This window comes from Podarcis vaucheri (assembly GCF_965113315.1).
Source record: "Podarcis vaucheri genome assembly, chromosome: 4".
Lineage (NCBI taxonomy): Eukaryota > Metazoa > Chordata > Lepidosauria > Squamata > Lacertidae > Podarcis > Podarcis vaucheri.
Genome location: NC_138762.1, coordinates 69,006,328 through 69,033,239, shown reverse-complemented (window position 1 = coordinate 69,033,239; position 26,912 = coordinate 69,006,328). Strand labels below are relative to the sequence as shown.

Here is a 26,912-nt window from a genome sequence, read left to right as displayed (position 1 = left end):
CGCAGCACAAACGCAGTCCCAAGGCGTAGGTGTAGGGTGGGCAGCAGCAGCAGCGCAGTGGTCACGCATTTGTTTTGCGTGCAGATGGTTCCAGGTGCGACCCCTGGCTTCTCCAGCAAGGGCAGGGAATAGTCTAGGTGGAGAGCCTTGAGGTGGGGGCCTCCAGGATTTTCCTGGCCCGGGACACAGAGGCACAAATTCGCATGTACACTTTGCCCTCTGGCAATTGGAGCCCTCTGGCAATTGGGGGGATGCAGGGGCCCAAAGCAAAATTGTGGGCTGCAAAGCTATTAGTAAAATTCCTGGGAGATGGAATATTGACAGGCGAAGCTTTTGCTGCAATTGCGTTTTCCAACTAGGGGAGGCTAACCCTGTTTCATGGCTACCTTCCACACGGTTGTTAAAGATGCCAGAGTCCTGCACTCCCAACGGTGTCAACCGTAAACCATGTAGATGTCTCAGATTTAAGAGTAGAAACAACATAGTTGGATATTTTTAGAACATATATACGTACATATGTATAGATGAACATCCGTAACTGTAAATGAATTACATTCATGGGCAAAATCCGGGGATAAGAAACAAATAAAAACACAAAGCTAGGAAAGGAAGTACTGTATCTTTCCTGCCCTTGGTGGTTTGGTTGCTGTGTTCCGTTCCTTATATTTTGCACCAAAACGCAGACAAACCAGTTTTATTATCTCAATAAACAACAGTCAGTTGTTGTTGGGTTAGTCAATAACCCGGCTTAACCTACCTTGCTGCCATTAACCATAGTTTTTCTTTTTTTAAATTATTTATGCTTTTCAGATTTATAAATTTCACTAATTTTACAGTTATTTTAACATTTCAAAACTTGACTTACTTCCCCCTCTTTCTGCCTTTCCTTAAAATTTATTTTTAATATCTCCTGCATGTCCAAATTAACTTAATTTGACTCATTTATTCATCTACTTTAAATACGTACTCTTATGAAACTGCAGGTTATTACAATAATCCTGCCAATGTTCTTATCTGTTTATAATTTTTTCCATAAATATTCAACAAACCATTTCCATTCTTTTATAATAATAAAAAAGTTTGTTATCTCGATTTCTTATTCTTCCACTAGCTGCCATTAACCATAGCGGTGCATCTTTGTACTATCAAGGATCAGGTCAGGGTGGTGGACAATGGGCAGCCAGGTAGGTCTACACTTGACATGAGCCTTGTAGGGACGGACATGGTTTCCTGCATTTTTTGTTTAAGTTTCTAACTTTATTCTAACAAGACTAGGACTCAGACAAGCTCTGCATGGGCCTGTCAAGGACTATCCCTTTTTGGGTGGGTGTGTCCCCACCGCCCACCCCCTGTCTGCAAATTAGTACAGCTCCAATCTTAATCTGGTTTGATTACTGCAAGCCTACACCCACTACACCCATTTGGGAGTAAGCTCCATTAAACACAAATATTTGCTTCTGAATAGGTATGTATGCCATAACACTGTAAATTAACAATACGGTGACTTCACTTCTGCAAAGTTTTCATATTTTACATTTGCCATGGGGTGAGATTTTTATTTTTTTTAACATACCACATACTTACTGTGTAGTAGTATTTGTGCAAAATTACTTTTGTTAAAAGAAAAAAACTGTCCCCTGAGCGCCCCCAGAGCAGTTTTTGCTTATAACAGTTCCGAAGCGGTATCTGATTTCAAAAGAACCCAACAGAGGAAAGCTGCATCCTGGTTGCTTGGAGGAAAGGAAGTGCAACAGGGTACAAGAGGAAATGAGGTCTTTAAACTATGGAAACTCCGAGAACTACAAAATGAGACAGAAGCTGGAAGGAGCTAATTTGTGAATTCAGTGCTGCTCATAAGTGGAATTTTTTCCACCGTCCACATGGTACATTCTTAATCAAAATGCCACCTTGTATTCCCCGCTCCTTCCAATTTAAACCAAATTTACCATTCCTGCTAAGTGTGGGGTTCTCCCCCCCCCATTTATTTATCAGGTTTTCTGGGAAGCCTGGATCAAACTGGATTAAATGGGGAAATATGGGGTGCCATTTTGATGAGGATGATATTGTGTGGATGCAACACAAAACATGCATGCCTGAGCAGCACCACATCCATAATAAACAGCTGTGTGGAAGTGCCCTAGAAGAAAGATAGCAGAGAAGTAGGAAGAAGAACCAGTAGTGATGTATGGAAGTGAGAGCTGGACCATAAAGTAGGCTGATCGCTGAAGAATTGATGCTTTTGCATTATGGTGCTGGAGGAGACTCTTGAGAGTCCCATGGACTGCAAGAAGATCAAACGTATCCATTCTTAAGGAAATCAGCCCTGAGTGCTCACTGGAAGGACAGATCCTGAAGCTGAGGTTCCAATACTTTGGCTACCTCATGAGAAGAGAAGACTCCCTGGAAAAGACCCTGATGTTGGGAAAGATGGAGGGCACAAGGAGAAGGGGACGACAGAGGACGAGATGGTTGAATAGTGTTCTCAAAGCTACCAGCATGAGTCTGACCAAACTGTGGGAGGCAGTGGAAGACAGAAGTGCCTGGCGTGCTCTGGTCCATGGGGTCACGAAGAGTCGGACACGACTAAACAACAACAGGAAGAAGAAACAAAATAAATATCACTGAGTGTGATTTTTTTTATATAATTCTCATAATTAATATTTATACCTAGGAAATAGTTCAACCTTCCTTAAAAGCACTACGCATGTGAAATTCAAAATGGGGAGAGTGTTGTCTGGTGCATCAGTCCTAACTTCAGTTATCCAGATTTCTTGGAGGGGGGGACTATCACATTTGCACAGATAGGGCATTCATTTCCACAGTGGAAAACAAGGAGTATAAACTCCAGTTGTGTTGCTTTGTGAAAACGTACCCCAAACAATTCATTGGAAAATATTTCTCTTGGTACAAAAAATGGACGAACTAACAAGAGACAGGTGTGTTATAACTGGGAAAGGGGATGTTGGACAATATGAGTTGTATGCAAATAACATCTGAAAGACATTCCTATATTTGGTAAATATGTAAAAGAAGCAATGAGAAGGATACTTCCTCTTGAATCCATCATGAGAAGAGGAATATTGTCTCTGTAGGAAGTGCCTTGTTGAGGTAAGCCTCATTTCTTCTTATTTTAATTTATTAGTATTATTATTTTGTATGCATTATGGCATCACATAATAAATTCTACTGCCTTTTAGTATTCCTGTGCGCATATGACCTTTTTAAAATAAGTGCAACTTACGTTTTTGACATTTCCAGTGATATTTGCGTATTAAGCCTGGGAGCGTTTTTTAGGTCTGTACAATCTAGGAAATATACCGATGTTTCCTTTTGTTGCTCATTTTAATTTGTTGGGTTTTTTGCTTCAGAATTGCCATCTTGCACATAATTTTGCTTGGGTTATATTTATAAATACGCATGTTTGAAAGTCAAGATCCACTGGAATAAATGGGACTATTTACAAGCATTATATTTTAGTCGAAGGAACTAATGTTTCTATGTTGCTGTTTATTTTGAGAGTAGGTAAATAATATGTAACAAGGGCTATGTTCTAGACTCAGATTTGACATTGAATTATTTTAATTGCAAATTTGATTCAGTTTTGCAGTTGGTTAATTGGTGCTCTCTAACTTGGAACATTTCCTGCTCTTTTAGTGACCGTAAAATGGAAACCATGGAGAATAGAATCATTCTAGAAGAGTTGCTGATGAAGAAGTCTCAGCAAAAGAAAAAAATATCTCCAAATAATTACAAAGAACGACTCTTTGTTCTTACGAAAACAAGCCTTTCCTACTATGAATATGACAAAGAGGTGAGAAATAGATTTCTTAGAATGCAGTGTAAGCGGGTAAGAGATTCTTGGGTATTCAACCTCTGGCTAACGCCTTTTCATGTTATGTATTCCTTCTTATGGGTGTTGGAAACTTTCTCCCTACTTCCTTTTATGTTCTTAGAAAAAAGGAACCAGAAAAGGGTCAATTGACATTAAGAAAATTCGATGTGCGGAGGAAGTGAATCTAGATGAACCAGCCCCTCCAGAGAGACAGTATCCCTTCCAGGTAAAGCTGTATACAATAAAATATTTTTGGTAGCAAATTCATATTTTGCTGGATGGTGCCTATAGATTGAATGCCCTTCCAAAAAGAGAAAGCCCTGCCTCAGCATGTTGATGAATATATACTGGTGGCCCAAGACGTTTCAGCCAAAAGACCTCTTTCAGTGGCTTGGTATACTTGTTCAGATATCTTGAAAAAAAGTCTCCTCCAATAACTTAAATGCAGCAATGCTGAAAGGAAGCCTTTACCAGATGTTTTGGCAAGTGTGTTGTTATGAGTTTAGGGTGGGTAGACTGTATGCCTGAGCCCCCTTTAATTCCTGGATCCAGCACGGATTCAAATCCTGGAATAGGCAGGCTAGCTTCCTAGTGAGGTAATGGTCCTCTAAGTATGGGCCAATGCGGTAACAAAAGATGTGGCTCTGTGCCGGATAATAAATAGGTGGGCCATCCTCCTTCAACTCACTGGTAGGCAAAGGCCAGTGGTGGGAGTTGGAAAAGAGAGAGCTAGAAAGGAGAAGGGGCAGGCAACAGGCTGGGCAGTTGGGAGAGACAGAGTCATGCCTGATTCCTGTTTGAATCCGAGGAAGAAGAAAGACCTTCTTGGGGTGTTAATGCCATTAACCCTTCCATCGTAGGCTCAGGTTGTATATATGTATAAACAAACCATACATCCTGAAAACACCACAGTCTCCGTTTTGCCTCAGTCCGGGGAAACTGAACCGAGGGCAAGCACCTGGAAGCTTGCACTGCTTGGAAATATGGATGGCATGCAACCATATAAACCCATATTTTTGGAGATTTGCTTGGTGGATGCTTCCTGGTGTGTTTTACAGTTTGGATGCCACCAAATGACTTGTAATTCAGAAGAAATGACCAAAAAGTTAACATCATCTAGGGGATGAATTATTTGGTTTCCACAGAACATCTGTATTTGGAACGCCCTTTCAAGGGCAGTGGCCTGTCTTGTTCCTACCCAGATAATACTTTGCTGCAAAGTATGCTTTGAAAGATCATTTGAGGCATAGGGAGCTGTTTTAAGCTCACTTCTGCTGTTATTATGCTAAATGCTGGGTGTAACGCTGCTTTTTGATGACATGTTTTTGTTTTATTTTAATTTTTGGGCTGATAATATTTTTGCTATTGCGTCTTATCCTTTTATTTTTTATTTTTATGCTGATATTGATTCTGGATTCAGTTCTAAACCCAGCTCAGACTGATTTCCCAAATATACACATTCAAATCTGTTGTATGCACAGCTTGAATTAATTCATCTACCTCCCCCGCCATGCACTGTAATTTATAACTCTCTGCACATGGCAATGTCTGAAATTATACTGGTTTCACCCATATCACGCATGAAATACACCAGCATCTGGCAGGCCAGCAGTGCATTATTTATTTTAGTGCTCAGTAACTACAAAACTGTTTCCTCCTATGCATAGATTGTGTACAAAGGTGGCCTCCTGTATGTTTTCTCTGCAAACGAAGAGAGCCGGAGCCGATGGCTGGAAGCTTTGCATAAAGGTAACAAGCAGTTTCATCAGACTCTGAGGACTCTTTAACGTTTAACAGCTAACCTGAAAGGATTTCCATTCCAAATACAGTCGTGCCTCGGGTTAAGAACTTAATTCGTTCTGGAGGTCCGTTCTTAACCTGAAACTGTTCTTAACCTGAAGCACCACTTTAGCTAATGGGGCCTCCTGCTGCCGCCGTGCGATTTCTGTTCTCATCCTGAAGCAAAGTTCTTAACCCGAGGTACTGTTTCTGGGTTAGCAGAGTCTGTAAGCTGAAGTGTCTGTAACCTGAAGCATCTGTAACCCGAGGTACCACTGTAGCATAATGAAACTTGGCTGACATAAGGAAATTGATAGTGCCTTTGTGAGAAAGCTCTTTACAGAACAGCTTGAAGAAGAAAACACGATGGGAGGCTTTCAGAGTTCAGTCAACCAACTGAACTTTTTTTTTTTAGCAGATTAGCTGCTTTGAAATTGAAAACTAATTTTTGTAACAATCAAAATTGCACATGTGTTTTATGGTGGCTGCCTAGCCTTTACCAGGGCCGTAGCTAGTGGGTAGTGAGGTGGACCCCTGCCAGGGGCACAGGTGGGGGGGGGACTGCAAAATCGGCTGCCAAGACCCTCTGCTGGGTGCCCTGTCCAGCCTGCCTAGTCACTTGTCACTTTCTCTCTCCTCTCGCACACCCTCCTTCAAGGGTGCCAAGTTGAATAAAATATATGGGGGTGGCAGGTAAGTACCACCCTGTATAATCGAGATAGAGCGCATGCTTGCTAATTGAATGGCAATGCCCATTAACGGGGGGGGGGGGCTTTTCAGCAATTAGGAAGAAGTCTATTGTAAGGATATATGAGAGAGATGATGTTCGTGAAGCATTTGGGGTGGGGGGAAGCAATGTATACATATATTCTCTGTGTGGTGTGTGTGTTGTGGTACCAGCATTAAATAAATGTGGCAGCAATCATCCACGCTACAGTAGTAATTGAAAACTCATTTTCAAGGGAGTTTAAGCCTTTAAAGGTTTCACAGAAGTATTTACTTAGAAACTGCATGTGGCAGCCACTGCTTAGTAAATATGTGAGGGTTTTAAAAGTGAGTTTCAGAACTTTTTAACCTGTCCCATGGGATGCTTAACAACATGAACATTTTCTTTAAGTGATTTATCAGATAACCTTATTCCAAAATCATGGCATGCTCATTGCGCGGGAGAGATTCTTCAATCCTCGTTCAAATAATGAAAGTGTTACTCCATAATAATGCAATTACAGAATAATTGTGTGCTGTGAATGTAATATGTTAGCAATTTCTTTTGTTGCAGTTGGTACGCTTCTCAAATATTATAGGGGAGTGAAGGAACCCAAGGAGCTGGCTCCCATGCCCTCCTCCCTATTAAAGTGGGTTGCTCCTCACTTTATGCAACTTCACTTATGCACGCAGGGGCCCGGAAGGTAACCCGCACATAAGTGGGGAGATGCCTATATACCATCATCTAGGTCAGCCTTCCCCATCTTGGTGTCCTCTATCTGTTTCAGCCTCCTTCAATCAGAATTCATTACAAAAAAAAGAATTCATTACAAGGTGAAGTATGTGAAGAATTGAATGGGTGCAGGGGGGCGGAGCGGTTAGAGGAGAGGCTGAAAAAAGAGCCAATTTGTCCGTTGAAGTGAAACCATGAGACAGGAGTTGTTAATGCAGGTGAGCTGTGCAGAAGCACGCTGGCAAGCATGCTCCAAGCAAGCTGCCGGCTAGCTCTGCAGAGACTCCTTTTATTAGCAGAAGTCAGCAATTGGAAACAGTAGTGAAACCACCCTGAACTTAACATATTTCCATCTACGCACATTTCCAGCGTTAGCAAATACACGGGTCAGCAGGTGCTTCCCTCGAATGTTCTCCCTGATACTTGATTACGTCTGTGTTCCCCACCATGCTCCAACCAAGCGATGTGTCTAGCAAACAAAATTGTGAAAGGACAAAAAGTCAGCCAAGAAGGAAAAAGGTCGGGGAAAGCAGGCATAATGCTCCTTGACTACTGTTGCACATCTGGGGCGAGGTTTACCTTTGCAAAGCAGAGCGTTACCTCTACAGTCCGTGGTTAGGGGGCGCAATCTGGATGGTTCTGCCAGGGGCGCAAGATCACCTAGCTACGGCTCTGGTCTTTAGCACACTTAGTGTATACGCCTGCACCACAAGTTCAACGTCAGTGCTTCTTTGACATTTTGGGGGCTGATGGACACACACAGAGTTCCCCAGTTCATTCCACTGGAAGCAGAAAGCTTCATAAGGCTTCATAAGGAAGGGCCAGAGCATCCCCTGCCTAAGCCCTTGCAGAGCTACTTTGAGTGTAGGTAGCACTAAGCCCAATGGATCAATGTTCTGACTTGGTATTTATTCATTCAGTTTATACCCTGCTCTTCCTCCCAAAGAAGCCCAGGGCACCAAACCACAAATGATGAAACGTCTTTACAAACACTTTTGAAACCATTCAAATACAGATACAGGCTGGGAAAGATCTCGATTTAAAAGGCTTGTAGGAAGGTATACGCGCATGCACATGCACACATGTAAATAAGGCATCTCCCTATGTGTGCAAAACTGTCCCCTTCATGAAAGAGAATGAGGAATTCCAGCTCAGGTTGAAGTTCAGTATGTGCAATATATAAAAAAAGAAGTCAGATTTTATCTGTTGCTTTTACTTTTGCTTTAGTGACTTATTTTATTTTTATGCTGTGCATTACCTTGAAATTTAAGGTGATGTAAAGTGGTATATAAATGCTTTAAAGTAACAGAGGACTCGGGAGCTCTGAACCAGAGGCTAAAGCTACAATCCCTTATCTGCTGACCTGGGAATAAGCCCCATTGAAGCTTCCTTTTGAGCAGAACGTGTATAGAAGTGCAGTGTCAACCATTTCTAAACTGTTAGTACAGTTATCACTGCACTGATACACTCAGTCAGGGCTGGTCCACAATATTGTGCAGCCTGAGCTGAAAACCAAAATGGAGTCCCTCCTGTTCCGTGAGCAAAAGTTGACCAGACCCCTGGCTGAATCTTACTTCAAGACTTGCAGCAGGACAACATCTTCCACTGTTTCTGAGTGTAGCAACCTAGGAGGGGCAGGCTAGGCCCTGGGGCAACCACAGCCCTATCCACTATGACCTCGCCACTGGTTTCCATCCCTGAACATTTGCTTCCTGAAGCTGTTGCCTCATCTGGCTAATGGCAGGGCCAGCCCTGACCTCAGTCCATATCCATATTCTCAGCATTCGCACCTTGTCCATGTGAATTGGCCCTACATCTGAGCTATTAGTCTATATTGTTTTATAGCAGAAAACATTTTTAGTCTCTTCCTCTCTCTCCCCTGCCACCCCCTACCTCCTCTGTTTTCTATGCTTTCCAGAGATTCTGGGCAATACAGATTTACTAAACAAGTACCACAGCAGATTCTATTCCAACGGGAAGTTCCTGTGCTGCAATCAAACCTGCAAAGCGGCTCCTGGATGCATAATCTGGGGAAAGTGTAATGTTTTGTTTCATCTCTTTCTATCATTCGTACAATGGAAATTTGAGGCTTTTTGTGCCCTTTCCAATATTATTTATTTAATTTTTATTTTCCTAGGCATTTGCATTTCTTTCTTTTTTTTTCAAACTGCCCTTTTATATAAAATATCACAATGGAGTATACAGACCAAAACCACACTTTTGCAATAAAAGCAACAAAGATGTCAGTAACAGTAAGCCCACGTGAAGAGTGACTGACTGTTAAAGCACTCTGGGAATTGTAGTTCTTGGAGTGGAATAGAGGTTTCCTTAACAGCCCTCAGCATCCTTAGCAAACCACAGCTCTGATAATTCTTTGAAGAAAACCACCATAAGTGTTTAAAGTGATTTAAATGCATGGTGTGAGTAATTATTATGGGTGACATTCAACTCAGTTTATCCCACTGAAATTATTATGATCTATTATTTATTCAATTTATATTCCACCCTTTCATGCAAAGATCCAAGGACTGTACAACATTAAAAGCATAATTGACATAATGCAATAATAAGAAACAATAAAACAGTCACAGGAAAAAAAAAACATAAGTCCCAATGGCACCAGGAAGCCACCATAGAAAAGGTCCTTTCTCATGTTGCCACCCTTCGAACCTCTCAGGGAGAGGGGATACAGAGAAGGGCCTTCTTGGTAGTGGCACCCGCCCTGTGGAACGCCCTCCCATCAGTTGTCAAGGAAATAAACAACTACCTGACTTTTAGAAGACATCTGAAGGCAGCCCTGTTTAGGGAGGTTTTTAATGTTTGATGTTTGGTTGTGCTTTTAATTCTGTTGGGAGCTGCCCAGAATGGCTGGGGAAACCCAGCCAGATGGGCGGGTTATAAATGAATTATTATTATTATTATTATTATTATTATTATTATTATTATTATTAGATGACAAGTGCAGGGTCTAGGTCAGTTTGTATGGGGAGAGATGGTCCTTAAGGTATTGCGGTCCTGAGCCTTTTAGTATGACTAAGTTAGCACCATTAATTTCAGTAGGTCTGCTCTGAGTATAACTTGGTTAAATACTGTACCGCCCTCTGTATCTGGGGTGTATAATTTCAGATTGCAGGTGGGGGTTTACATGATTGGATGCTCCTGCTCCATACATTCATTCATTCATTCAATCAATCAATCAATCAATCAATCAAATCCGTCCATATAGAAAACTGGCATATTGGAGGGGAGCGTTCCAGCCTAGCTTTTCCCCTACCACAGGCACCCCCAAACTCGGCCTTCCAGCTGTTTTGGGACTACAACTCCCATCATCCCTAGCTAACAGGACCAGTGGTCAGGGATGGTGGGAACTGTAGTCCCAAAACAGCTGGAGGGCCACGTTTGGGGATGCCTGCCCTACCATATGTGCTTATTTGAAGAAGAGCAACCCGCTTGCAGATGAAAGTACAGTGGTGCCTCGCAAGACGAAAAGAATCCGTTCTGTGATTCTCTTCGTCTAGCGGTTTTTTCGTCTTGCGAAGCAAGCCCATTGACGGACTAGCGGATTAGCGCTATTAGCGCTATTAGCGCTATTAGCGGCTTTTAGTGGCTTATCGGATCAGCTGATAAGCGGCTTAGCAGCTTAGAAAAGGGGGGGGGGAGGGAAAAAACCGCAGGAACTCGCAAGACATTTTCATCTTGCGAAGCAAGCCCATAGGAGATTCGTTTTGCGAAGCACCTCCAAAACGGAAAACTCTTTCGTCTAGCGAGTTTTCCGTCTTGCGAGGCATTCGTCTTGCGGGGCACCACTGTAGTACTGCTCAGATGGAGCCTTTCCCAACAGTGAGGGGGAAGCACAGCAAACTTGCTGGAAGAGAAATAACCAATGCCCTGTTGTTTTTACAAAGCTGCAAATGTCAGTGAGCTGAAGTATTTCCAAAACAAACTATCTACATGCAAATATTGCTCTCCATCCGAGTTCTTGGCACAAAACGTCACTGTTTTGTTTGCCAGTTAATTTGTACAGTTAGATGAGGAGGAGGAAACTCTTCCCAACCACCCGTTAGACTCTGAGGTTTTCAGCACAATGCATTTAAGCCTTTTTCAAACAGTTCATGCTTTTAAAGAAGCGTGTTTATACCATGCTTGCTTAGAATGTAGGAATATAAATGGATTAGACCAAGGTCCACATTGTAACCCCACAGTCTGTTTTCAACCAGATTTTGCTCTCAAAAGGTAATTAATGAGGGAACGATGCAGCCCACTCTGGGTTAGTCCGTTACTCCTATGGTAATAAACAAAGCTGCCAGATAAGGGTTTTCCAAAGTCTGCTTGTCAGGGCATTAATTTCACCCAGACTTTCCCCCCTTAATTCTTAATATAGATTACATTCTTCACAGTGCAAGCAGTGCAGTGAAACCGCTTCCACCGGTACCAGGAGCACAGGTGAATAAAGCTTTGCCACAGTCAATATGGATTGTTTATACTCTAGATATTCTGCTTCCATTAGGAGGAACAATGTGGGACTGTTTGAAGGAAGAGGGGCCCTTGCCTCATCTTTCTCTTGCAACAGATGGAAAGAGTAGACTTTTTAAATGGTGAAGGATATTCATGTAGGGTCGTCTTCTCAAAACTTGTAAGAGATTGGACCAGGCTATTCAGACACCAGAACACACCAGAAATAGGTACTAGAGAATTTTATTCCAGAATTATTACAGTAAAGAAGATCGAAGGTTATAGCAGAAAGTTAACATGTTTACACATACAAAGACATTTCCCAAAAGGGGACTCCTCACAAGAATCAGATTATTAAGAGATGGCCATGAACGTGTGATTTTATAACCCCGCAGCTATCTATGCCAAGCCCCACAAAGGGTCATTTGTGCTATCAAGCTATTTAGCATCTCTATTGGCCAAGCACAGATAAGACCACCAGACCCACCCCCATTAAATCAGTTTAGCTGGCATACGCACTGACTCTGCTAATAATCTTGAAACTGAGTCAACTTACTCAGTTTTCATGAGCCAGCATCCTAGCTCAAATGTCTGCTGAGACCCCACTTCCACTCTGGGCATCTAAAATAGTTCACCCGCCTCTAAGTCCAGGCCAAAACATACAATCTTAGATTATATCTGTGCCAACTCTATACATGGACAGGATTTTCACTGGGTTTGACCATGTCAAGGCTAATTCTGTACTTTCAGGATTTAATATCAGCTCAGTAGTTTTCCACTGAGAATACCCATGTCCTTTCACTTTCACACACATTGTCAAGCATTCCAGCTTTCACTAGCACTAGATCTAAGGGCTTTTCAGGAAACATCTGGTGGCACTTCCCGTTTTCCAGCTTTCACCAGCACTTGATCTTAGGGCTTTTCAGGACCTTTCCCCTTTCAGTTCCCCAACCTCCTCCTGGTCATCTGGCCCAACTCCCATGTTATCTCCTTGGCAGCTTGTGATTTAGCACTTTTTGCAAGGAGATTCTAAGCAGCTTAAAGCAATTCTCTGATCTATGATGTATAATGTATAGCCTGTTTATATGCAATCAATAGCCTCACAACAACCGCAGGTTTGTTGTTTCTGATGGGATTTCCATAAAGAAATGCAGTGAACTGGCAATGACCTAAACCTAAACCTAATCAGAAGGATGTACCTTTCGCAGGTGGCGCTGTGGGTTAAACCACAGAGCCTAGGACTTGCTGATCAGAAGGTCAGCGGTTCGAATCCCTGCGACGGAGTGAGCTCCCGTTGCTCGGTCCCTGCTCCTGCCCACCTAGCAGCACGTCAAAGTGCAAGTAGATAAATAGGTACCACTCCGGCGGGAAGGTAAATGGTGTTTCCATGCACTGCTCTGGTTCGCCAGAAGCGGCTTAGTCATGCTGGTCACATGACCCGGAAGCTGTACGCTGGCTCCCTCAGCCAATAAAGCGAGATGAGCGCTGCAACCCCAGAGTCGGCCATGACTGGACCTAATGGTCAGGGGTCCCTTTACCTTTAACTACCTTTCTCGTTGGATGCCCCTGACAATGGTAGTCATTCATAGGCAATCTCTTCTGTAAACCCAAGTGGTAGCTTGTTTGCTTAGGGTTGGTTAAGCAAGCACAGGATAATTCACTTCTGCTCTAGACTGTACAGGCAAATCAGAAAACAGGATGACCCAGGATACAATTTTAATAATTGTTTGTGACTCTCGACCCTTAGCACACTCTTTACATATACATGGAACATTCATGATAACTTTGTCCCAAATTGTTCAGAAATGGGCAACATTTTTACTCCCAATGGCACATGCAACTGTGGGCAGACACAGGAGTGGGGGAGGGTGCTGTAGCTCAGTGATTACCTCATAGTTCGTTGGCATTTTATTATTGTACAAATTACAGATACTGATTTTTCTGTTCATGTTGATAAAGGACCTTCCTTAGCCACAGTTTAAGGATTAATGAGGTTACGCTTGTAGAGTACACTGGACACTTGAAAAGCGCTGTGTAATTTGTTGTTGTTGTTGAAACGGCAATGATTTCTTTTTCTAAATTCTTTTGTGGCATATCTTATGTTACTGGCTTTCAGAACAACGAGTACGACCATCAACCTTCAGGTCAAACACTTGACAAGTCATTTCTGAAAGAAGCAGTAGCTATTTATAATTATGAGCCAAAAGGAAACTCTGATGTTCCTCTTGTGAGAAACAGTAAATATTATGTTATGAACGATGAGGCTCCTGATTGGTGGCTCGTGAAGGATTTGGACGGGTAAGTTTCCTCTGCGTTCTTTAGAGAGATTTCCTTATTACTGAGGTATAGTTTTCATATTCTGTTAGCCGATGTACTTAGAAGAATTCTAACGAAGAATTACCCCAGTTTAACAAACAACCCCACTGTGTTATTTTGTTTAAAGCTTGTCTAATGATCAATTCGGATGGTGCATGAACTGAGTATGTTTCCATGGATGGTTGATGGTCTTGGACTAGGTTCAAATCTTAGCCTAGAAGCTCCACGAGACCTTGGTTCATTCAAAGTCCTTCTCAGCTAATCCACCTCACAGGGTTTCTGTGAGGATAAAATGGAGAGAAACCATATGTATGCTGTATGCAGAGGTTAGCTGGCTGTACATGCTTTGACTTATGCAGTCCTATCAGCCAGTGGAGTAATCTCCTGTTATGCCAGAGTTTACATTGATGTTGTCCCAGCAGCAGTGTGAAAAGCCCAATCATAATAAAGAGGTAATAAATTAATTATGATACCCACTTCCACAAAGACACCATGACTATCCACCAACCACATTGCTGCCCCTGATCCCACATGGATGGAAGGCACCAATTATCATGCAGTACCAGCAGAAACACCATGGCAACTTCATGTCACCTGGTCTCTATTTGTTTCGTTTTATTGCTCATCGTCTTCCTTCCAAGTGCTTCATGTAGGTTTTAAAAAATAACTCTTTTTTGTATTTTTCATTTGCAGAAATGAGGGCTTTGCACCCCGCGTCTATTTGAAGGAGGTATCCCAGGCCACGGAAAAACCAGGGTAAATCACCATCCATTTTGACTTCCATATTCTATGCTGAATATACCAAAGAGAGAATCCATATATTTATTCTGCGAAATCAGGAGTGACTAGACTGTGCTTCCTCAGATTCAGTGAGGAACATAGGAAACAGCCTTATTCTGAGTCAGATTGTGGTCTTTCTGGCTCACTATCGCCTAGGTGAGGATTAATATCAGTGTTGCAGTTCTCCTGATGACCTGGGGAGTAAATGGAGAACTCATTGTGCCTTTTTTGCATTCGCAGAAGAAGCGTCGATACAGCTAAAGCGTCATCAACTGAAGAGGAGGAAAGCATTGCTAATAATGAGTGAGGCAGAAATTGGGTGTGGTTGATCACTGGGATGGCGGTGCACAATGCATTAGTTTAAGTATTCAGTGCAGGAAGACCTTTACTACAGGATAGGCAAGCAGAGATATAAATGCCCTATCCTGCTGGCACTGATATACACAGCGCTACTGCTACTGCCAGCTTCCCCATGCTTCTGTCTGTGCAGAGACTACGACACACTGTCATTATTACTGTTTATTGTATCTGCCTCCCACTCTTCCTGCAAGTGTTCCAAATCTCCCATTACACCCCCCCCCACCCCAGACCAGCCACGATCTTTTTGAGTGGTGCTAGACAAGCTGTCATTTTTCCATCTCATCTGAACATTTTCAACATGTAGATAGCAATACTCTGTTGTAAGGACTGACTGCTGAGGCACTTTTCAGCAGTTAGGAAGAAGTCTACTGTAAGGATATATGAGATAATGTTCGTGAAGCATTTGGGGTGGGGGGAAGCAATGTATACATATATTCTCTGTGTGGTGTGTGTGTTGTGGTACCAGCATTAAATAAATGTGGCAGCAATCATCCACGCTACAGTAGTAATTGAAAATTCATTTTCAAGGGAGTTTAAGCCTTTAAAGGTTTCACAGAAGTATTTACTTAGAAACTGCATGTGGCAGCCACTGCTTAGTTATATGTGAGGGTTTTAAAAGTGAGTTTCAGAACTTTTTAACCTGTCCCATGGGATGCTTAACAACATGAACATTTTCTTTAAGTGATTTATCAGATAACCTGATTCCAAAATCATGGCATGCTCATTGCACGGGAGAGATTCTTCAATCCTCGTTAAAATAATGAAAGTGTTACTCCATAATAATGCAATTACAGAATAATTGTGTGCTGTGAATGTAATATGTCAGCAATTTCTTTTGTTGCAGTTGGTATGCTGGTAAACTCTCAAGGGCCCAGGCAGAACAACTGCTGCAGCAGAAGGTAGTGTTTAAAAATTCCTACACATTTATTAGGTTTATGCATTGCCTTTAGCTGCAAGCATTCGCCTCCTTCCTTTGTAATAGTGCAGGCTGGCAGTGTCAGAGAATTCAGTCAGAAACGGAAGTGGAAATTGCCGTTCTTCACATTTTTACCCCAGATCTGGAATGAAAATCAATCCAGTGAATACGCTTGGTATTCACTCACAACATGTATATAGATAGATGATAGATAGATAGATAGATAGATAGAGCCTACAACCAATACGCCATTAATGACTTTCTTTATACAGAGTTTCAACATTTCCTTTACATCAAAGTGAATGGTATGGAAACAATTATGTAATTGCTTACATTAAATCCATAGCATATGAAAATAATGATTTATATTATGTTAAATAGCATACAGTGAGATGGATAATGTAGTATTTGGCAGAAACAGAACTTCAGCAGAACGGAAACATCACTGATTGTGCCAAAGTTGAGGTTGGAGCCGAAATTGCTGTCTTCTTATGTTGTTGCTGCTGTTGTTACATATTTTATACCCCACCTTTTCCCCTGATGATACTCAAGGCAGCTATCGAGGGCCAAACTATACACGCCGTTTGTTGTGCAGCTTCACCCTGCATAGCTAATTCTTCTGACAGCAGATGCAGAGAGGCCAGGCTAGATCAGGCTGTGCTCCCAATCAGAACCCCCATCACTGCCACACACCTGTCTGTTCACAGTGAGAGTAAAACAAGTCTACTTAATGGTGCTGACATTCCTGGAATTAGAAAACTGTAGTGGAAGAGATGCCAACTCAAAATATTCATTTAGTGTTAACTTTAAAATTTGAGGGCATCAAGAGGGAGTTAAACACTCATGAGACAAGCAGCTGACTCCTCTCCTGCCTCTCCCTTAATGGACCCCTGCGAATACCTGAAGAAAATGAACTCTTCCGCATAAACATTATAATTAGATCACAAACTGAATTCAGAGGAAATGTGTTTAGGATGGGCGGCTATGCTATTATTTCTCTTTCAGAGGGCTAAGATCTTTCCAGCCCTCCTCCCAATTAACGTCCTCCATTCTGCGTCTACCCCCCTCAATATTTTTTTTCTGGTGCAAATTAAGGAGTCATGGGACTCAGCTATACAGCTGCAAATAAAACGCTTTAAGTGTGTTTTAAGTGCAAAATACAATGTGATGGCGATGGTGAGCCTAATGGAAATTTCAGCGTATTTTTAAAAACACTTTTAAAAAAGCATTTTCAGAACTTTTAAAAAATATGTGTAGGGTGAACAATGTACATAAGCATGTCATCTGCCTCTCAGCGTGTTGGTGATGTCCGTCCTTGCATACGGTTTACTTGCTCTGACCCTTGGTGATTGGCAAGGAGCTATACAAAAGCATAGTTTGAGGCACTTTTAGAACATCTCTAATACAGCCGTACCTTGGTTCTCGAACGTAATCCGTTCCGGAAGTCTGTTCAACTCCTGAAACGTTAAAAAAAACCAAGGCGCAGCTTCCGGTTGGCTGCAGGAGCTTCCTGCACACAAGCGGAAGCCCCGTCAGACGTTCAGCTTCCGAAAAACGTTCAAAAACTGGAACACTTACTTTCGCGTTTTTGCATTCGGGAGCCAAAACGTACGAGTACCAAGGCGTTCGAGAACCAAGGTGCGAGTGTATATCAATGAAACAGGCCTCACATTTTATGAACTACTACTCTCAACTACTACAAAGGTTCTCTTCTGGTTTTTATTAAAAGGGGAAGGATGGGGCTTACATGGTTCGTAATTCCAGCCATGCAGGGAAATACACTGTATCTGTACTCAGCATGACTTGCAGGTAAGTAGGCAAGGTATATATAATATACCCCTCCAATATAATGTATACCTGATTTAATGTATTGGTCTTCCCTCAAATGTGAACCAAGCTGTACAGTTGCTTTTTCTGGATTCAGATTGCATCTGTGTTCATATATAATTCAAATTAAAGTGTCCCTATTATGAAGGCTGGTTTCAGTGCTATGTGCTTGTCTATATTAAAGCTCATGGGGAAACGGGCAGAGAGAGTGGGAAGTGGAGAGAGAAATTAGGAGGTATGATAGGAACTGACAGCTTGTGGCAAATAAGTTAAAAGTTACACACATGAAAGGAGAAGAAATTACAGGAGATGAGCAGAAACACTTGGAGACACAGAAGGAAGGGGAAAATATAAAACAGATTGCGCTCTCTACTTAGAGCCTTTGGATCAGCAAATTCTGCTAAAAGAAAAGAGAGGCTGAAGACTCAGCTATACAGCTGCAAATAGAATATTTAAAGTGTGTTTTAAGTGTATTATACAAATGTGACACTAGATGGCGATGGTGAGCTAATGGCAAATTCAATATATATTTTTAAACTTTTTTTTTTAAAGTATTCTCACAGGGTTTTTTTCTATATGTCTAGATTCAGCCCAGGTCATGATACCTCCAGAACCAGTCTAAACTTGAGGAAAGCTACAGAACTCTGCCACAAGGGAATTGCTGTAGCAAATAATTTAGCTGTTACCAAAGGGATTAGTTATCAATAGTGAATGATGTCTGTAATAGCCAGGTGATTATGTCTAGCTCCATCTCTGTCTACCATCCCTTTGTGACTAGTGGGCCTCAATAATGTTTAGCCCTCCCAAGTGGGCTTTGAAAAACCCCTCCTCTAAGAGATTCCTCTCATTTTCCTTATGCTAGCTGGAATGGTTTGTCTTCATTTTTTCCAGAGATAAAAAAGGAATCGTTAAACACTACCATGTCAATGTAAACAACAAAAAACAGTTTTACCTGGCTGAGAATTACTGTTTTGATTCAGTTCCTGAGCTTATTCATTATCATCAGCACAATTCAGCAGGTAAATTGCTTTATCATTTCATGATTTGCATTGTGTGCATGAATGTCAATTTCCCTATTGTGTGTGTTTGCTTTTAGTACAATCCTACCCATGGCTACTCTGTAGTAAGTTTCATTGTGTTCAATGGGTCTTACTCCCTACTAGGTGTATTTGTGATTGTAGTCTAAGAGTGTGAGCTGGGAATTCCCGATCTTCATCTTACGTCATTCTCTGACCAGCTAGGTAGACTTATGCGCAAACCGCTCTCTCTTAGCCCCTGTTTACTCAGGGGTAAGTCCCATTGTGTTCAGTGAGGCTCACTCCAAGGCAAACTGGGCATAGAATTGCAGCCTGAGAAGATTCTACTAAGGCTTACCATTGCTGGTCCTATCATTGGGCAGTGCAGTTGCTGCTTCCTGGCAGCTGATGTTGAATTTCAAGAAAGGACAGCAAATTGTTAATTATTTATTGGTTTTCTTTTATTATGGAAAGATCCAACATCTTCAAGTGCTGTGTAAATGATAAGGGGAGCAGGTGGCGCTGTGATCTAAACCACTGAGCCTCTTGGGCTTGCTAATTGGAAGGTCGGCGGTTTGAATCCCCATGACAGGGTGAGCTCCCATTGCTCTGTCCCAGCTTCTGCCAATCTAGCAGTTTGAAAGCATACCAGTGTGAGTAGATAAATAGGTACTGCTGTGGCTCAAAGGTAAATGGTGTTTTCGTGCGCCCTGGCTTCTGTCACAGTGCTCCATTGCACCAGAAGCAGTTTAGTCATGCTGGCCACATGACCCGGAAAGCTGTCTGTGGACAAACGCTGGCTCCCTTGGTCTGAAGAACGAGATGAGCACCGCAACCTCATAGTCGCCTTTGATTGGACTTAACCGTCCAGGGATCCTTTACCTTTACAGTGGTACCCCAGGTGACATACGCTGCAGGTTACAGATTCTGCTAACCCAGAAATATTACCTTGGGTTAAGAACTTTGCTTCAGGATGAGAACAGAAATTGTGCAGCAGCGGCAGCAGGAGGCCCTATTAGCTAAAGTGGTGCTTCAGGTTAAGAATAGTTTCAGGTTAAGAACAGACCTCCAGAACGAATTAAGTACTTAACCCGAGGTACCACGGTATATCTATAAATGATAATAACTATTATTGATCCAGGCAAAAGTAGACAAAGAACATTAACTATATCTGACAACAGCTTTTGATTTCTCCAATTATCTGCATATTTTAGTCACAGTAAATATTTCCCCTTCCCCTTGGAAGTAGGTCATGCTTATTCCCATAAATCAGGAATCTGTGGCCTACCAGAGATTACTGGACCTCAGCTCCAACTAGTCCCAGTCAGCACCGTCAGTGGTCAGGGACGATAAGTTGGGAGTCCAGCCCTACATAGAAATGTCAGGGGTTGAACCTGGGACATTCTACATTCAAAGCAGATGCTCTCTACCACTGAGCTACAAAATGGATACCTCTTTAAGAGAAGTTGAGAAGACATCAACAAAGGGGACAGACGTATTTCCATATCCAGGGACTCATAACTGAGAAGACCCTGTTATGAGTTGCCATGCAGTGTGCCATGATTATAGATGGAACGTTCAGCAGTGCCTCTCATGCAGATCTTAAGCCACAGGTTCCCTTTCTCAGCAAACTTACCTTATTTGGTGAACTTAATTTCTAGGTATAGTTACAAGACTTCGACATGCAGTGTCCACGAAGGCAAACAAAGTTCCATCCACAGCACTTTTGGGAAAAGGTAGGGGAAAGCCTTTTTTTGACTGTGATAGGAATTTAGTAATAGTTTTTCCAGGAAACCCTTCTCCAACAGCAAAAAAACCCCACACCAAAAAACAACAACATGCCGGTATATATGATCTAATATAACAACTCTTTCTATTAAACTTAGGCCCCTGGGAGCTAAAGCGTGAAGATATTGTCTTGCTGAAGGAAATAGGGAGTGGTCAGTTTGGAGTGGTGCAGGTGGGAAAGTGGAAAAAGAAATATGTTGCTGTTAAAATGATCAAGGAAGGGTCAATGTCTGAAGATGAATTCTTGGAAGAAGCTGAAACCATGATGTAAGCAAGGGTTTTCCCTAAGTGACACTAAGTCCATATGTGCCTACCCGTACATTAGGAACTGCAGTAGAGATCCTTCTGACAGTCAGTATCAGCCCTGTCTGAAGCAATGCAAGTGGCAGCCACAGTGAGGGCCTTCTCAGTGGTGGCTCCTGTTTTCTCCATAGAATTCTACCTATTTTGTTGTCATTTTGGCACCAGGCAAAGAGTGACCTGTTCTTCCAAGCCTTTCAGCCTTAATGTGAGCCCTGCTTATTGTATTGATCTGGCTCTTGAGATCTTGAAGCCTTTTAGTTTTTGTCTTCCGTATTTTAAGATTTTTCCTCCGCTTCCTTTTATGTAAACTGCCTTGAGAACCTTTGTTGAACGGTGATATAAAAATATTTGCAATAAATCAATAAACGAAAGGGACAGGCAATATGCAGCTCTCGGGGGCAGACTGAAGTGTTTAAGCACCCTTTCCCTAATTTTTAATTGCCTCTGTTAAATATTCCAAAAGGGATTGTTTAAACTTTTTGGCAACTGTAGACATAGCATCCGTATTGTTCATGCGATAATTTCAGCTTCAGCTCAGTCAGCAGAACATGGGTTATGGGTTCGAGTCCCATGCTAGGCAAAACATTACTGCATTGCAGGGCATTGGATTAGATCACCTTCTTGGCCCTTCCAGCTCTAAAATTATATGATTTGCTGTGGTCTAAACCACAGAGCCTAGGGCTTGCTGATCAGAAGGTCGGCAGTTTGAATCGCTGCGATGGGGTGAGCTCCCGTTGCTCGGTCCCTGCTCCTGCCAACCTAGCAGTTTGAAAGCACGTCAAAGTGCAAGTAGATAAATAGGTCCCGCTCCGGCCGGAAGGTAAACGGTGTTTCCGTGCGTTGCTCTGGTTTGCCAGAAGCGGCTGAGTCATGCTGGCTACATGACCCGGAAGCTGCACGCTGGCTCCCTCGGCCAATAAGGTGAGATGAGCGCTGCAACCCCAGAGTCGTCCGCAACTGGACCTAACGGTCAGGGGTCGCTTTACATAACTAAGATAACCATAGGTTTTGTCTGCCCTATCAATGCCTTTAATATGAAGAAGCATTTTTGTCAGTTATTTACAATATTGTTTGATTAGTGTTCCTTTAGACAAAAACATTTGTGATCCATATGAATGGATGTTCTAGCCAATATGGGTTTTATATTTGCACTGCAATCCCTATTGAAGCACTAGCCATGTCAAGCCTTCCTTGACTATATTTTTGATCCAACTAGTATCGCTCAGCCGTTACACTGTGTTATTAATTATTATGTCTTTATGTAGCTTCTGGGGGGGGGACTGAGAATAGACAATAATTGCATGGGTTTCTGGAGGTGCACGCAAGTGCCCTGTGTATGTTTATATAAGTGTTAAAATCCAGTACTTCGTTTTAGGAAACTGAATCACCCCAAACTTGTTAAATTGTATGGTGTTTGCACAAAGACCTATCCCATCTACATAGTGGCTGAATACATGGCTAATGGCTGCTTGCTTAGTTACTTAAAAGCCCATGGCAAAGGGCTGCATCGCTTTCAACTGATGGAGATGTGCTACCATGTTTGTGAAGCAATGGCTTTCCTTGAGGAACATCAGTTCATACACCGCGATTTGGTAAGTTCTTGGAAAGCAGAACTTGGAATGGGTGTGGATTTTTTTGTTTTTTAACAACCTGTGGTTGTTTGGGGGGCGGGGGGGTGTGATTTAGGAGATTCACAGCACTGATCAGCATCACATCTGTTTCTAAGCTGATTTTGTTTCTTGTGCTCTCTGCAAAGGCTGCTAGAAATTGCCTGGTTGATACTGATCTTACAGTGAAGGTGTCCGACTTTGGAATGACAAGGTAAGTCTCAATCTTTAGCTTCAATGGGGGAAAATATTATAATGCTGATTAAAAACACACACACACATTAACGAGACATTCAAAAATGGCAGCTCTCATGATAACCTAAAAGGCACCACATTTTCCTTCTCAAATAATCTGGAACTAAACTGCAGTCAAGTTATCCTGGGTTAAGAAACTCATGGCCGGGCGGCTAAGATCAGAGTTTCATTACTGCTACCAGCATCACAGACAGCAGCTAAATCAAGGTTTTGAGGTTGTTTGTTTGTTTTAAAAGAAGCTGCTTTCTCCACTGCTTCTTGAAGTAAGGGAGTGTTTAGTGCACAACCCCCTCAGGGTTGTTGGGTTTTTTTGTCTGTCTTCATACAGAGATTGCCTGGAAAATGTTTTGGCAATCCTCATCCCACTCCTGGCTTATGTATCAAATATGGATTGAATCTTCTTAAAATATTAATACATTTTTAAATACTATTTTGAGATGGATTTTTTAAAAATAGAAACATCTCTGCTTCATAGTGAGCTGTAAATTATTGGGGGGCAAGGCGGGGGGGAATTTGTCCATCCCTAAACTAGCCTCAAGCTAGTGGTTATCTAAGGATCTTGGGAAGTTTTCATATTGATATTGTTTATAAGAAACATACTTTACATTTGCCAGAAGGTTGCTGTGAATTTTCTTTTCGCATTCCATGTCCAAACCAGCTTCTACAAAAAACGGATAGATGGGTGATTTGATAACCAATATTTTGATATTTGTATTACTGGGTTGTAGCCAGCTCAGTTTTACTCAGAGTGAACCTATTGACATGAATGGATCTAAGTTAGTTATGGGTGAGTTATAGGCCTGTCATTGGGTACAGCCATCTGGTTGTTTTTAGCAGACATCTCAGCAGAGTAGGTTCAACTGAGGTTTCACTCGGATACATCCTTCATTTTGCTCCGTGAATCCTAAAAAGTGAATCTTGCCTTATAGATATGTGCTTGATGACCAGTATGTGAGTTCTTTAGGAACTAAATTTCCTGTGAAGTGGTCAGCACCAGAGGTTTTTCATTATACCAAGTTCAGCAGCAAATCGGATGTGTGGGCCTTTGGTGAGTACGCAATGCAACTATTGAAAATGCTACATGAAGTGAAGAAAAGCCCTTAGATGTCGTTTATCTAAATAAATGGACCTGTGACTGATCAGGCACAGAGTGATGATATAATGCACCCTAAGGAATTCGTCTAGTGAAACCAATAGGACTTGTGCAGGACACATCCCTGTTGGATTATGCCTAGATTGTGAAGGTCTGTATTGCATGGACTTTCTTTTTCATATAGGAAATATATTTCCAAATGCATGGACAGCTCTTTGTTCTCTTTCTTTTTCTCTCCAGCTTGGCTTTATTTCCTAATTAAATAGCTCAGTGTCACAAAGCAATTAAAACGTGGGCGTTAATGCACTTTTGGAAATACAGCAGTCTTTTAAAAATATGCAGTCAGATAAATGATCAAATCTAGATACCGTTTCTGCCGAGCCATAGCAGCACTAAACAAAAAGCAGAGGAAAGGATACCTCTCAGGAGTGGTAGCAACTAGTACAATGATGCTGTTTATCAGTTGCCGATTTGTACTGTGCCACACCTTTCCACATCCTGCCCATTTGGCCCAGCTGCCAGCAGTTCACACAGAGATTGACATGCTCCCTTTTTGGCTTGTGGATATTTCAAGTGCACTTTCAAGAAAAGAAAAAGGTAGCTGTGAAGTCAAAGAGAAGTAGCTTGGTAGCACAAAAAATGCATGACGGAACAAGAACAAGTTATAAACACTTAAATTAGCGAGAGAGGCTGTGGGTTTTTAAACAGCAGAGGCAATTCAGTATACAGCTGGTCTTTCATCATGTTTTTACTGTGAAATAGCTTTGGGATATTTTATGAGAAACGATTCATGAATGGAATGAAAAATAATGGGCATCTTATGCAGAATATGATGCTCCTATATCAAGAAATAACTGTCACACAAATAAGGATGCTTCCAGGCTGTTGCTATTTGGTGGTGGGATTCCTTCTCACACCTTGCAAATTCATGTTGCACAACTGAAGTCAATTGAATGGTCTTGCGTAACCAAAATACGACATTCCGCAATAAGAAAAACGATGGGGGGAAACGTAGTGAAAAGTGGGAGATGATGATTGCCTGATGTATCATCATCTAACATCCCTGCAAACAAATCGGAATGGAACCTCAACAAACAGCAGACGTCTTCTTAACCTGCCTGCAAACTTAGTGCCAACAAATCCACATGAATGCTCAATAAACAGACGGCCCGGAAGCAACCTTTTTATTTTTTAATGTCCTTCTGGGTTTTATGTACCATTATAATACCTTGTTTTCCTCCACTCTGTGGACATGTCTACAGGAATTTTAATGTGGGAGGTGTTCACTCTGGGGAAGCAACCCTATGAACAGTATGACAACATGCAAGTGATCGAAAAGGTTTGCCTTGGCTATCGGCTTTATCGCCCGCAGTTGGCTTCCCAGGCAATCTATCAAATAATGTACAGCTGCTGGAATGAGGTATGTGTCCTAGTTCACTTGAGGCTGAAAAAGAAAAGTGATTTTACTCCCCCCCCCTTCTCTGCTATTGCTGTCTTTTCCAGCTGTAGGCCTCTGGTTGCTCCTGGACCTTCTCTTGTCAGTAAAGGCTCACTTATTATTTTAATGGGAGAGGACAAACTCCGCAGAAGCACAGAACTTGTCACTCTATTGTAGTGAGAAGACTAAGTGTGTAGGAGTCCCACGTGTGTGCAGTGGTTTGGACTATGGTGCCTGACTTTAAATGATAATACATCAGAACTGAACGGAATCTTGAACGATTATGGTTTTCATAAAAGCATTATTTTGTCAAAGGATTTGCTTAAATTAATAAGAGAAGCATTACATGGAAAGCACACACATACACACACACACACACAAGCTTCTTTGACTTTTTAAACAGGAAGGCTGTGATGTAGAAAAATGTGTGGTCCTATTTTTGTACCTAGCATGCCTGAAAAAAAGTAAATGTGTTTGTGTACCTCTTTTGATTTAGTCAACCTTATTCTTAAGTGCATCAGTAGCTGTGTGCCCTTCATTTCACATCTGACCCCATTTTTAAAAAAAGTTTTAACACCGCTTCAAAAGTTTATGAGTGTGTGGTACTGCCATAGGCACTATTTATAGGTACTGATCCAAAAATACACTCCATGTTTTTATTATGATGGCACCTGTCTTTAGGTACTGTTCAGACTGGTCACATCTGTGCTGGGCATTGGAGATGGTTCAGGTTCAGAAGGCATGCAAAACATCTCAGGTTTAATCCCCGATATCCTCTTAGATGAAAGCTCTCAAGCTTTTGGATTGGGAAGACCTCTGCCTAAGACCTTGGAGACCCATTCTCAGTCAGAGTACACAATACTGGGCTAGATAGACCAATGCTATGAGGATGAGCAAGGAACATCACGTGCTCAAAGAGGAGCTTGTTTGACAAAAGTTTCCAAAGACGAAACAATAAATGAAATGTAGATGACCTTCCAAAGTTCTTCATGCTATGGCACGGAATGTTCCCCACATATTAAGGTTCCTACTAGCCAAGGCCTTGCGATGGCTGGAGGAGCTCCTTTTGGTCCCCAAGTGGGTATGACGCATGGGGTGGTGATATAAGGCAAGGCCTTCTCAGTGATGGTGGTGCCCCAGTTATGTCCATGGTTTTGTTACACAGCTAGAGGAGATCTTTTACTCCAATTTCTTCTGCTTGCTGTACTGTTTTATTGTATGTTGGTTTTAATTATTGTTACATGTTGATTTTGTGTGTTTTGTATTTGTTAATCACGATAATAATAATAATAATAATAATAATAATAATAATAGCCACCAATCAATGGCAAGCGCTGAGTTGGTTGGTTTCTCCTTTTCATACAGCTGCCTGAGAAACGTCCCACATTTTGCCATCTGCTTTCTCTCATTGAACCACACAGAGAAGATGACAAGCACTGAAGGATTGTCCAGCCTTTTCTTTTGTGAGCCCTTGCGCTAATGCCATCTCTAAAATCTGGTTTGGAAACTCTTACCCCAATGATTTATTAAACCAGTGAAACGGCTAAAAGATGAATAAAAGAAATGGCATGAGAAACACATATTGAATTTTTATTTAAATATTCATGGGTTGTTTTTCTTCTTCAGATTACAGCTTTGTTATCAGTTCTAAAGGCTGCTGAGGATCTGTAGTAGAATGCAGTTTGCATAAAGCAGTAGAGATGGGAAGGCCT

General features: G+C 41.9%; 1 protein-coding gene across 2 annotated transcripts; it reads left to right on the top strand.

Annotated features, from left to right (window-relative positions):
- Window positions 1-1,429: 1,429 nt before the first annotated feature.
- Window positions 1,430-26,776, top strand: BMX (BMX non-receptor tyrosine kinase). 2 transcript variants are annotated; one of them, XM_082220881.1, is made up of 19 exons: window positions 1,430-1,465; window positions 3,655-3,811; window positions 3,954-4,058; window positions 5,500-5,581; window positions 8,968-9,087; window positions 11,431-11,492; window positions 13,618-13,799; window positions 14,511-14,573; window positions 14,838-14,900; window positions 15,802-15,856; window positions 17,603-17,682; window positions 18,592-18,719; window positions 20,378-20,452; window positions 20,603-20,771; window positions 22,183-22,399; window positions 22,564-22,628; window positions 23,599-23,717; window positions 25,025-25,182; window positions 26,566-26,776. In XM_082220881.1, the coding sequence occupies exons 2-19, from the start codon at window positions 3,665-3,667 to the stop codon at window positions 26,638-26,640; spliced, it is 1,965 nt and encodes a 654-aa protein (XP_082077007.1). In that variant the 5' UTR covers window positions 1,430-1,465; window positions 3,655-3,664; the 3' UTR covers window positions 26,641-26,776. The 2 variants fall into 2 exon arrangements, with proteins under 2 accessions (XP_082077007.1, XP_082077006.1); XM_082220880.1 differs by lacking the exon at window positions 1,430-1,465 and adding an exon at window positions 2,670-3,108.
- Window positions 26,777-26,912: the final 136 nt, after the last annotated feature.